This window comes from Mercenaria mercenaria, chromosome 12, assembly GCF_021730395.1.
Source record: "Mercenaria mercenaria strain notata chromosome 12, MADL_Memer_1, whole genome shotgun sequence".
Classification (NCBI taxonomy): domain Eukaryota; kingdom Metazoa; phylum Mollusca; class Bivalvia; order Venerida; family Veneridae; genus Mercenaria; species Mercenaria mercenaria.
Window position 1 is genome coordinate 49,851,617 of NC_069372.1, and position 14,313 is coordinate 49,865,929.

A 14,313-nucleotide genomic window follows, 5' to 3' on the forward strand; every position below is an offset into this window, starting at 1 on the left:
TTAAACACTATCTGTTTTTCATGGAACAAAAAACACATCAAAATATCTCATGATTTGTGGATGAATGCAGACTATTATTTTTCTGCAGAAATGCAGAAATGACTCGTATTAGAATAAACCAAACAGTGAAGGTACCAAACTTTCAATAAAAGAGGTCATAGATTTGAAAAACTGGCCAAGGGTGCATGACCATAACAACTTTGTTCCCTGATTTCTGAAGAAAAATTGTCAAAAAGATCCTTTTCTTCTCCATTTCCATTTCATTTCATCATGCACCTTTTTCACAATAAACACCTCCGAAGGTACTTAACATACAAAGGCAGCCACTCAGAGTGCCGAGGCATCCTCTACCAGTACAGACACAAAGCAATCTGACCAGTGGGAAAGCCCCCCATGACACTGAGAGAGGAATTTTTTGGATACACAGACGCATAGCCAGCTCACTTAGCCTAGTCTGTTCTTTAACCTTTACCCTGATAAATATCTTCAATAGACTGGTCTTTCATTCAATTTGGGTAGTACCATTTATTGTTCAAAGGAGTGTTCACAGAAAATTTACTGACTGAACAGCAAACAGGGCAGACCATGAGAAGTGCAGGCTCAAGTCTTCAAGGATTTGTCTGCACTGGCCACAAAGGCAGAAAGGTTGAAGGTTAACATGTCTGATGTATAGCACATACACAAGTGAAGCCCTTTTTCCCAGGAAGAACCAGTACTGGCCTCATGTGAAAACAGAATCCAGCAAAACAAGAACAGTAAACTTAGCACCATATATTGAATATTCCCAAAGTAAGACTCTTGTTAATGCCTTCAACATATCTTCTAAAATAAATGTTTTTGTTTTTTTTAATTCCCTAATTAATGCCTTCCCCTCAATATATGCCCCCTCTCCAAATTTTCCAAAAATCAATGTTTTTTATTCCATAATTAACTCCCTCCCCTTGCTAAACACTCCCTCCCCATGTTTTTTTCTCCGAAGTTAATTCAAGTCATAAGTGAATAGTATTACCAGCACTATTTGCAGTGTGCCCAATCACGTGATCGTGCTACATCATTTGGAGCTGGAAAGTGAAAGTGGAAAGGTGTAAACAAAAATTATAAATCAGGGCGTAAGTTTTTTTATTCAATATATTGTGTTAATATCATGCACATGATTCAAAACCTATTTGAAATTGCTACCCACGGTACTTCGATTTCCCCGCCAAAACCTTCTCGATTTAACGCTACTCATGTTCAGTTGACTTGCACTATGAGCATACAATGTCGAAAGTGGTTGAACAGGAATAGTGTTAAAACGAGGTTTTGGTGGGGAAATTGTAGTACTGGGGGTAGCACTTTCAAATAGCTCGAATCATGTGCATGATATTAACACAATGTATTGAATAAAAAAACTTATGCCCTGATTTATAATTTTTGTTTACCTTTCCACTTTCACTTTCGAGCTCCAAATGACATAGCACAATCACGTGATTGGGCACACTGATTTCGTAGTGGTATAACTGTTAGAATTTATTTATTGTTGAATATATAGCCTATACTGAAAAATTTGAAAACAATTATTTAGGGCCTTAATAAATGCCATACCCCACCTCTCCCTTTGCGAAATGTAATACTGACATGGGCACTTATAAGTGAATATATGGTAAAACTAAAAAAAATAACACTTTGTTGAGAAACAGTTTAATGGAGCTTGACAAAGATCTTGGCAGCTGTCTTTTGTATCTAATGAATCCACAGACCATCAATTTAATGCATCGGTAATATCTGCAATGCAAACCATAACTAAATATCTCATTTAATTAGATTTCCAAAAGCTCATGAATAACAAGAGCTCGTGGAACACGAAATGCCCCCCTTGATGCATTCAGTAATTGCACAAGGAACAAAAATTATTTGCTCACTGTAAACAAAAGTTCTACTGTTCTGGTTCAATGTGACATTGACCTTTGACCTACTGACCTCAAAATCAACAGGGGTCATCTGCTGGTCATGATCAACCTCCCTATTAAGTTTAGTGATCCTAGGCCCAAGGGTTCTCAAGGTATCGTCCGGAAAGAGTTTAACTGTTCCGGGTCAATGTGACCTTGACCTTTAGTGTACTGACCTCAAAATCTATAGGGGTCATCTACAGGTCATGATCAACCTCCCTATCAAGTTTCATGATCCTAGGCCCAAGTGTTCTCAAGTTATTGTCTGGAAACAGTTTAAATGTTCCAGGTCACTGTAACCTTGACCTTTGACCTACTGACCTCAAAATCAATAGGGGTCATCTGCTGGTCATGATGAACCTCTCTATTATCTTTCATGACCCTTAGCCCAAGCGTTCTCAAGTTATCGTCCAGAACCGTTTAACTGTTCCTGGCCAATGTGACCTTGAACTTTGACCTAATGGCCTCAAAATCAATAGGGGTCATCTGCTGGTCATGATCAATCTCCCTATCAATTTTCCTGATCCTAGGCCTACATTCTTGAGTAATCACCAGGAAACCATTTTACTGTTCCTGGTCACTGTGACCTTGACCTTTGGCCTCAAAATCAATAGGGGTCATCTGCTGGTCATGGCTAACCTCCCTATCAACTTTCAAGATCCTAGGCCCAAGCAATCTTGAGTTACCATCCGGAAACGGTTTAACTGTTCCAGGTCACTGTGACCTTGATCTTTGACATACTGACCTCAAAATCAATACGGGTCATCTGCTGGTCATGACCAACCTCCCTATCAACTTTCATGATCCTAGGCCTAAGTGTTCTTGGGTTATCATCCAAAAACGGTTTAACTGTTCAGGGTCACTGTGACCTTGACCTTTGACATACAGATCTCAAAATCAATAGGGGTCATCTGCAGGTGATGATCAACCTTCCTATCAACTTTCATGATCCTAGGCCCAAGCGTTCTTGAGTTATCATCCGGAAACAGATTGTTCTACATACAGACCGACAGATATCTACAAAACAATATACCCCTCCTTCTTCGAAGGGGGGCATAAATATTCAAGCACTAGTACCAATAAAATCCTGCTATAAATTTTGGTTATCAAAAATAAAAAAATAATATTATATCATATGAGAAAATCAATGGAAATACAAGCTATCATACAGCCATCTTAATTCAATAATTACATCAATGCAAGCATTTCACATCTAAGAAGTCTGATAAGGATCTCAATCAGTCAGCTCATGTCAAGATCTTTTCAAATGATTTGGCAGCAACAAAAAATCAGTTTTCCTTTCTCACAAAGGATCCTGTTTCTGCAACAGATGACTGGAAGCAATGACTGGATAATGACTAATGATACATATCACTCAGGTTTAGGAAGTTTGTCTCATAATTTTGGTGACCAAGTTTGTCAGTTAATGAATGGCAGGACAAAACATCAAGGAAACTCCAGGCTACCCTTTACTTCCAACTTTGTTGAATTTTGACATTCTCAAATGCAACTAAACAATTATTGACTTGATATAGAATATCAAGTCAGCAACAGAATTGCCTGAAACTTGTAAAAGGCAAGATAATTTGCCAGGCAGCTCTGCATTATAGATATCTTTTCTTAGATATAACTAGAAATGTACGAACCCCACCCCCATCCCACCCTGCATGATTTTAAGTTGTTCTAGCTTGCTCCTTGCTCATAATGTGTAGCAATCAATATTTCCATTTTTCATATTCCATTCCGGTCATGTAACAAATATATATAGACCAGAATATAGTTAGCTATGCTAAAATCAAAATCTTAGAACGCCTTTACCATTATTCAAAGTCTGAAGTGCATAACTGCTATTAATAACAATCTGCTTCCTTCCTACAGCCAACTTGTTTGATCCAAAACCAGGAAATTATGTAAACAAGAAACTGAAGTGGCGCTGAAGTGGCTACATGCAAAACCTAGAGCAATCTTTCAGTATTATGCTTACAAAACTTCCATGAATTTTCTCTGCTATACTTTTGTACTGGATACCTCCAGCACTACTGAATTTGTGACATTGCAACACGGGAGAAAAAAATCCAACAAACAGATTTCTACAGCCCAGCAATTTCTTTTCTAGACTGATGAAATAAATAATATACTCCAAATTGCTTTTGCAGCAACAAAACTGAGAAGACAGAAATCTGCTTGTATGAGCTTTGGTTAACACTTTGAACCAAAGAAACTTGTCTGCCTGGAAAGAAAATTTCTGACACTGTATAATGAAAATGACCGTGTATGGAGACAGAGGTCAACAGCAGTTGATTGTAATGTCATAGTGGAAGCATCTAATTTTTTGGGCATGTAATTTCAAAATTTTGGGCCAAAGCAGCTACATTGTGGGGATACAAATTTGTGGACTTTGACCTTTGGGAATAAAGTTTAATGGACATTTTATTGCTTCATGTAGACTGACTCAATCACGGAATCCATGAAAACAGTGTTCGAAATTCGCGGTAGTCCGATAGCCTGTGGCTACCAAATTTCAGCTTGGGCTACCGATTTTCTGCAGATACAAGCCCGACCAGGCTACCGAATTTTCCTAATTTGATTAAAAAATCATGCTAATTAAACGAGTATAGCATCGTGATTTCATATGATCTCCATTAATAAACGCTAAGAAGGCATCGCACATCGTCCAGCCTGAGGAACGCTTATTGAATTGTTGTTGTTTTTTTGCACTCTCACGTGCTGACAATCAAACGCAAAGTGTCAAAGACGTAACCGCAGCGCTAATTGGCTGAATACAATCACCTCTAGTGTAACAGATAATTTGATTTGCTTTCACACTTCTCGCGAAAATCTCACAAGTACCTACAGTAGGCGGAGCTTAAATTATGCTATCAGCGTGTGTGTATGTGTGTATTCAGCACTCATTTTGACATCTTGCAAATTGTCAACAGTCCGAGTAGCAGTAATTGGTGAGTGTGGATCCTAAAAAATCTGGCGTTACTGTTTAGGTTTCGTTTGGCAAGGAGTGTCATGTCCGATGCTTTTGGATTCTGGCGATGCTGATCTGGACTGGAGTATTTAGAGTTAAAATTTTTCGAAAACATGGCAAACATGTACTGTATGTCTTTTTTATTCCTTCAAACATGTATAGTGATGTCTGTAAAACAAAATGTTATATGGTGCAAAAATTAAGTATTTTAAGGTGTTAAAGTTCGGGCTAGTGAAATTGGTGTCGCGCTTGGAAAATTTCCTATTTGGTCAATGTGCACTGGACGTTTGACGTACTGACCTCAAATAAATAATTATTGATCGGAAACAAAGTGTGACGGACGGACGGACAGAAGGACGGACAGGGCAAAAACAATATGTCTCCCCCAGAGAGGGGGGCGGGGGAGAGACATAATTATTGGTAATTTACCAGTCATAAGTGACCTCCGTATCAAATGTGATCTTAGACCACAGCATTCTCTAGTTATTTGGCAAAAAAATTCTACTGTTCTGGGTCAATGTGATCTTGACCTTATACCTACTGACCTAAAAATCAATAGGGGTCATCTGCTGGTCATTATCAACCTCCCTATTAAGTTTTGTGATCCTAGGCGCAAGCATTCTAGTTATCGCCCGTAAACGGTTTAGCTGTTCTGGGTCACTGTGACCTTGACCTACTGATCTCAAAATCAATAGGGGTCATCTACTGGTCATGATCAACCTCCCTATTAAGTTTTGTGATCTTTGGCCCAAGCGTTCTCAAGTTACCGTCCAGAAATGGTTTAACTGTTCCGGGTCACTGTGACCTTGACCTTTGACCTACTTATCTCAAAACCAATAGGGGTCATCTGCTGGTCATGACAAACCTCCCTATCAACTTTCATGATCCTAGGCCCAAGCTTTCTTGAGTTATCATCTAGAAACCGATTGGTCTAAGGACCGACCGACAGACAGACCGACTGACGGACATCAGCAATACAATATACCCCTACTTCTTTTAAGCAGGCAAAATTAATGATTTCACAGTATATTACAATGCAGCCAAAGCTGGATCCTATAGATACTGCTAGCCATGACTACTTACCAACAACCATTAGAGTGAACTCGAAGCCTTTCTTCACAGACTTTCTGTGAACCTGGTTTGGCAGATTGGCAAAACCCACATACCCAGACTGTTCTGGATTCACAAACTGAAAATATAGGAGAAAATACAGTCATGTAAATCTAATATTTCAAAGCTCATTCTGTCACTGGCAGTTGTTGCCAAATGTGACACCACCACCTCGATAGCTTAGTGGTAGAGCATCCGCTTCAAGTACGGAAGGTCGTGGATTCGCCCTAGCCGCGTCATACCAAAAACGTAAAAAATGGTACCAGTAGCTCCCTTGTTTGGCACTTGATCAGCAATAATAGGGAAACTGGCTTCTTTTTCTTCATACCCTCGTGGCGATGGATTCTATCAGGAATGAGGTGTCAAGAGTGATTAATATAAGTTGTAGAACTTGCTTCACAATCCGCATAAAATGAATTAGTATAAACTACAACTTGACACTTAAGCCGAAAGTTAGAATTAAATTAAGCTCCAACATTCCAAGTTTGCTTAATTTGGGGCTTAAGAAGTGAAAAACAACCAATTTTGGGTTGGTTTTCACACACACAGCTCTTCAATGTAAAATCTTTAGCATTTACCAATGTAACAGTCGCAAGGAAAAAGGTTTATTCACCCTAGTCAATTTTCTCTTTTGACATATTTAACATTAATTTAATAAATATCTTACATCAATCTCTGCATGAAGTAACCCTTCTGTTCTGTTCATTAGAAGTAATCAGTAAACTGCCTGATAATTTCTTGATATCATTCAAGAACTGTCAGACATTTACAGGATTAAGCCAGTATTGATGCTAAAATTCCCAGTCTGTATATTCAAGATAAGCAAAGTCTGACTGGAATAAACATGAGAATGGAATTTTCTCTGAATGCTTATCATTTTTAACATCTGTCCATAACGAAGTACCAAATTTATTATAAGATAAGTAATTCATCAGTTTTAGTAAGCTAAAAGCTTTGGCACAACATATATGAATATACAGCACCTGATTAGGCAAATACTGCATTTTGTTCCACCAAAACAAAGCATATCTGTATCATTAACTTATGGAAATGCCTTAAATTTGTCCGAGACAAAGTAAAATTTGAACTATTCCATTATCAACCACAGAAAAACATTGCTGTTTTTCTTAAAAGAGTTTGGCCCTAAAAAAACTAGGGCAAATTTAATGTTGACTTCTTAAGATTTTCCTGATCAAACAGGAATGTTGCACACATTTTATGGGTACAGCATTTTACCTATGCTTTACACATGATCAGGGCTAGGTATTCTAGTTTCTTGTAACAAGAGGGCCATGAAGGCCCTGTATCGCTCACCTGACCTATTGACCTAAAGATTATCAAGATTAACATTCTGACCAAGTTTCATTAAGATATGGTCATAAATAAGTGTTAACTAGCTTTTCCTTTGATTTGACCCCGTGACCTAGTTTTTGATCCAACATGACCCAGATTCGAAATTGACCTAAAAATCATCATGTTTAACATTCTGACTAAGTTTCATGAAGATACAGTCATAAATGTGGCCTCTAGAGAGTTAACAAGCTTTTCCTTTGATTTGACCCCGTGACCTAGTTTTTGACCCAACATGACCCAGATTCGAACTTGACCTAAAGATCATGAAGTTTAACATTCTGACTAAGTTTCATGAAGATACAGTCATAAATGTGGCCTCTAGCATGTTAACAAGCTTTTCCTTTGATTTGACCCCGTGACCTAGTTTTTGACCCAACATGACTCAGATTCGAACTTGGCCTAAAGATCATCAAGTTTAACATTCTGACTAAGTTTCATGAAGATACAGTCATAAATGTGACCTCTAGAGAGTTAACAAGCTTTTCCTTTGATTTGACCCCGTGACCTAGTTTTTGACCCAACATGACCCAGATTCGAATTTGACCTAAAGATCATCAAGTTTAACATTCTGACTAAGTTTCATGAAGATACAGTCATAAATGTGGCCTCTAGAGTGTTAACAAGCTTTTCCTTTGATTTGACCTAGTGACCTAGTTTCTGACCCCAGCTGACCCAGATTTAAACTTGACCTAAAGATCACCACGATAAACATTCTAACCAAGTTTCATTAAGATATGGTCATAAATGTGGCCTCTACAGTGTTAATTAGCTTTTCCTTTGATTTGACCGGGTGACCTAGTTTTTGATCCAACATGACCCAGATTCGAACTTGACCTAAAGATCATCAAGTTTTACATTCTGACTAAGTTTCATGAATGTGGCCTCTAGAGTGTTAACAAGCTTTTCCTTTGATTTGACCTAGTGACCTAGTTTTTGAAACCAGCTGACCCAGATTTAAACTTGACCTAAAGATCACCAAGATAAACATTCTGACCAAGTTTCATTAAGATATGGTCATAAATGTGGCCTCTACAGTGTTAATTAGCTTTTCCTTTGATTTGACCGGGTGACCTAGTTTTTGATCCTACATGACCCAGATTCGAACATGACCTTAGGATCATCAATATTAACATTCTGACCAAGTTTCATGAAGATACAGCCATAAATGCGGCCTCTACAGTGTTAAAAAGCTTTTCCTTTGATTTGACCTGGTGACCTAGTTTTTGACCCCAGATGACCCAATATCAAACTCGTCCAAGACTTTATTAAGGATAACACTCTGACCAAGTTTCATTAAGATTGGGCCAAAATTGTGACCTCTAGAGTGTTAACAAGCTTTTCCTTTGATTTGACCTGATGGCCTAGATTTTGACCCCAGATGACCCAATATCAAACTTGTTCAAGATTTTATTGAGGGTAACATTCTGACCAAGTTTCATTAAGATCGGGCCAAAATTGTGACCTCTAGTGTTAACAAGCTTTTCCTTTGATTTGACCTGGTGACCTAGTTTTTGACCCCAGATGACCCAATATCGAACTCATCCAAGATTTTATCGAGGGTAACATTCTGACTAAGTTTCATTAAGATTGGGCCAAAAATGTGACCTCTAGAGTGTTAACAGTCAAATTGTTGACGACGGACGGACGGACGACGACGAACGCCGGACACAGGGTGATCACTAAAGCTCACCTTTGAGCACTTCGTGCTCAGGTGAGCTAAAAACTAATCAAAGGTGCAAATGAACAAGTTCCTTACTGGAAGAATGATTACTCTAGACATTGTGCTTCATATTACATTCCTGTTTTCTCAATCAAAGCTAATTTCAAGTTTTGTTTTGCAGGGCACCAGTGTTTTACATATGCTCTATTCAAAATCAGGGCCACAACTGATGTAATCACTAACTCAAAATTTGAGAAATGTACCACATGAACCAATCACAACTGACCAGAACTTGTTACAAGACAAGGTACCACTTTACTACACCTGTAGAACATGACCTTGGCCAGGTAAGAAGCACATATCAATCATAACTCACAAGAATGTTTACAAGACAAAGCACTACCTTACTACACCTGTGGATGTTGGCTAGTGTCAGCTTCACGGCTCATCAGCAACAGATGGTAAATGTAATAATTCCTCTAATAAGCCAATCGGGTGGGTAGAAAAACATTATATATACTAGTCCTTAAAAATTAAAGATTCCAACACTATAAAAATAATAGAAATGCAGGAAATCAAGACCACCACCAACTAAACACAATTTCTAGACCTGCTTCTGAACGTCACCAGTTTTTCTTGCATCTACAGTGCAGTCCACAGTTTGTAGACAATTAACAGTCAATACTGCATTCTAGTTTGATTACTGCAATCAACAGTCTGACTGACAACGTCAACAATCAATTGGCCCAGTCTGCAGTCAACAGTCTAATACTGCATTTAACAGTCGAACTGCAGTCAAAGGGAAACAGTGACTAAGTATGCAGTCAACAGTCTCACTACTGCAGTCAAAGGGCACAGTCTGCAGTCAACAGTCTAATACTACATTTAACAGTCGAACTGCTGTCAAATGGAAATAGTAACTAAGTAGGCAGTCAACAGTCTAACTACTGCAGTCAAAGGGCACAAGTCTGCAGTCAACAGTCAGATACTGTAATCAGTCAGCAGATACTACAGTCAAAGGGAACAGTCTGAGTATAAAGTCTGTAACTGCAGTCAACAGTCTGATACTGTAGTCAAAGAGAAATAGTCTGCAGTCAACAGTCTGACACTGCAGTCAAAGGGAAATAGTCTGCAGTCAACAGTCTGATATTGCAGTCAACAGTCTGATACTGCAGTCAGACTCAAAGGGAAACAGTCTGCAGTCAACAGTCTGATACTGCAGTCAAAGGGAAATAGCCTGCAGTCAACAGTCTGATACTGCAGTCAACAGTCTGATACTGCAGTCAGACTCAAAGGGAAATAGTTTGCAGTCAACAGTCTGATACTGCAGTCAAATGAAAATAGTTTGCAGTCAACAGTCTGACACTGCAGTCAACAGTCTGATACTGCAGTCAACAGTCTGACACTGCAGTCAAAGGGAAATAGTCTGCAGTCAACAGTCTGATATTGCAGTCAACAGTCTGATACTGCAGTCAGACTCAAAGGGAAATAGTTTGCAGTCAACAGTCTGATACTGCAGTCAAAGGGAAATAGCATGCAGTCAACAGTCTGATATTGCAGTCAACAGTCTAATACTGCAGTCAAAGGGAAATAGTCTGCAGTCAACAGTCAGATACTGTAATCAGTCAGCAGATACTGCAGTCAAGGGAACAGTCTACATATACAGTCTGAAACTGCAGTCAACAGTCTGAAACTGAAGTCAACAATCTGAAACTGAAGTCAAATGGCAGATACTGCAATCAAACGTAACAGCTTGTTAAAAATCTGAAACTTCAGTCAACAGTCTGTTACAGCAGTCAAAAGGAAATAGTCTCTAGTCAGCAGTCTTAGATTGCAGTCAACAGTCTATGCCAATAAAATTTCCAGCAATCCTACTCAAACATGTATTTTTGCTAAACCTAGCCAAAACCCAGTTCTCATGGAAATAGAAAATATTAATAGTCTACAAAGGACATTCAGACATAAAAATCCATCAATAATTCTGCAGATCTGTAAACAACCTCATTTAGAAAACTCATCAATGCTCATTATCTGGGTAAAAAACGGATGCATGTACTGTCTGACTGCTTGTCATGCATACTTCAGCTCTGGCGAAGAGTAATTTTCACTTATAATTAGAGGGAAGATTGTGTTTCAAGTTGTCAATACTTGATGGACAATAAGAATGATAGCTTTTGTTTATACAAGGGTTTGTAAGGAGGTTCATTTTCCTGTCAAACTCTCACGTCTTAGAGGAAGACAAAACTGGACCTGAAAATGGTCAGTATTTGTGAGACTGCTACTTTTTTTGATGAATTGTATTTGACTTTGAACAACAGACTAAGTAAAAGGACAAGTTTACCAATAATATAACAGAGAGACACGACTAGGGACTCAAACTCGGAACACCTAAGTATACTATTCAGATATTCTATTAACTGAACTACTGGGTGGCTTTTGTGAAGTCAGCAAAGCAGCTGGGGTGTCTGTGTACGTGCATGTATGTCGGCTTATGCTATTTACCTATAATAAGGAACCAGCAATACTGCCTGGAAGGACAGTCCATACACTGGTTTCTTTCAGTATTTTCTCATCCTCAACTTAGGTAATTATGAATATTTTTACCATTTTTTGTTGAAACTTTTCAAGACTAACACTGAATTTTTTCTATTAGTTATCTAGATTAAATGGGTGGGGGTGCTTATTTTGAAGTGTACAGTATTTTAACAGTGACAAATGCAAAAAAAAAATTCATCCAATCAAAAATCCCCTTTTCAATCAAATATGTCACTATTACAGAACCGATGGCTTACCAAACAAAGAAATGACATTTTTCTTATAACTTCTTTTTTTTTTGTCTTTTAAAATAATTAGATCAAATAATTAGCACCCTACCTCAAGGGCTTTTATCCCCAGACAGGCACCTCAGAAACAAGGATCCTGATGAGAAAATATTGATCCGGAGGACTGATAACTTCTATGATGTTTTGATTCACTTAGCTTAGATAAAGGATAAGGGAGGTTTCAGGTTTCTATCTGCAGATGTTTGTATCTGGTATGATTCATTTGCTTGTCAAAATATGCATCTTATAATTTCAAATTCAATCTCTATATACATGGTGTATGACATTTAAATATGTACCTTAATATGTTAACAAATTGTACCATATGCAAACTTTATGGATCAATTACTTTTGAAATTCACATCTTTTTAATAAAACCCATAAAACCATGAATCAATTTTAAAACTGCACCTTTGAACACATCTTAAAAATAAATTATAACCACAAAAATGTTACAAGACAGTTAGTGCCAATTGTCAAACATTTATGCAAATAATGTAACAAGAGTTTTTTTATACATATATTAACTTTCTGTTTTATTACTCATTCGTTATCACACATTGCTGTCGATACACTACAAGAAAACAAAGTACTGAGCAATCATCCACAATGATGAAGTATAAACAATGAACAAAAACAGTAATATACTTTCTGAAATCAAGACTTTTCGAACATACCTGCAAAATGACGTTTTCCTACAATACAGTATATACAATACTATATACATGTATGATTGACAACACATGAACTCTTGTTCAATGAACGATCAGATTAAGTAATAAAAGAAAATATTATTATTATTGTTCTCACCGTCTCATCTGAACCTGTTGGAAGCATATTGCTTTTAATACTGAAAAGAAAATATCCAGAAATTCTGTATCTTTAAAACTCCCCCAGACACAACTGTTGGCTATAAAAATATTTTTGGTGTAATCTGATCCGAACAATGAAAATATATCAACTATGAAAGTTCTGTATCCATGAATTCCGAAATGTAAAAATACAATACGTCTAGAAAACCACACACACTACTCTCATGTTTTTTGCAAGTAAGACTTTATTTCCTATTTCCTATCAGAGCCGGTGCTTTTGGTGAGTCATGTGATCAGATTCAGCAGCTCTCTTGGAGAGGGACTTTCTCAAAGTTATCTGGTAAGGTTTACATTTTCTTGGGGGTCATCTCAAAGTTCACAATTTCATTGAAAGGGTATTAAAAAAATTACATTTTCACTGAATCTGTAAGCTTGTAACATCTTTTATTAGATATGTATTCTGTTTTGAAAACCATTTAATTTTTTTTTTTTACTTAATGTTATCTAGTAATTAAAGGCCCCCATTGCAACAGATGTGGTAACTGTTAATTTTGCAAATTTACGTGCATCTTGAAAGGCAATGAACTAAAATTCACAACTTCTTCAGAAACATAATTATGGACAATAGTAAATATGACACAGTAAGAAAATCTGCATTAAACTGAATACAATTTATGCAAATTTCATATTTTCGGTATCAACATAATTATTTGCTGTATTCCGAAACAGCAGTTTTTCATTCCGTTTAAAAAGAGCATTCATTAATTTGCTAGTTATCAAAATGGTCTTTTCTTTGAACACACAAGATTTTGTAGGCTTTTAAGGGGTTCATAATAAGATCATGATTAAAGTAACAGAATTAGAAAGTAAAAGATAATAAATGACTTCTGCATGTCACATAACATCACACGACTTTGACTCATCCAATTCTGTCAACATCACAAAAGTTAGACTAGCCACTAGACTGATAATAAATATATTTCTACATTTTTCCCCTCTTTGTCGAATTCAATTCCATAGAGACAAAAGCCAGTCTATTCTAGAGATTTTCACAGAGGAATGATTGGACATAGGATATAGACTGGCTCAGTTCACTACATTCTATCATAAAAATGTAAAAAGTTATATCATATAGTCTAGGAGCTAGTCTACACGGAAGTATGTCTTACCAACTATTCTGTTTTTTTACATGAAATGTTATTTGCCAAGCAGAAATGACACCATGATAAAAGTGTTTGTTTGTTTGGTTTAATGTGACGCACCGACGCAATTCAGGTCATATGCCGACTTTCTGGCTTTGATGGTGGAGGGAGTTCCCTAAGGTGTCCCTTCCAGCATTATTTCATCAAGGGCAGGCACCTGGGTAGAACCATGGCCCTTCCATATGCCAACTAGATGAGCCTGGCTTTCTCACATGAAAAAATCAACGCCCCAACTGAGGCTCAAACCCACAACAGTGAGGTGTGATTTGAAATCAGCACCTTTAACCACTCAAGATGCTGATTCCCTTCTAATTTGGGATATTTTTAACTACAGTCTTGCTTTGTTTTCTCTAACATGTGTGTTATTCTATTGTACTATAATGCACTTGTCATGACCCAGAGTTTCAGCCATCCATGTTTGAGTGATATTAGGTAGAAACACCATGTAT

General features: G+C 37.4%; 1 protein-coding gene across 7 annotated transcripts in view; it reads right to left on the bottom strand.

Annotated features, from left to right (window-relative positions):
• LOC123533826 (septin-2B-like) overlaps positions 1-14,313 on the bottom strand; it is a 62,072-nt gene that overhangs the window by 23,093 nt on the left and 24,666 nt on the right. For 6 of the 7 annotated variants that reach the window (XM_045315735.2, XM_045315729.2, XM_045315731.2 and 3 more), the window contains one exon: positions 5,989-6,094. In XM_045315735.2, the coding sequence (XP_045171670.2) occupies positions 5,989-6,094 (106 nt within the window). Of the gene's footprint in view, positions 1-5,988; positions 6,095-12,660; positions 12,911-14,313 lie in introns of those variants that run through there. The other variant, XM_045315736.2, reaches the window with a different exon arrangement.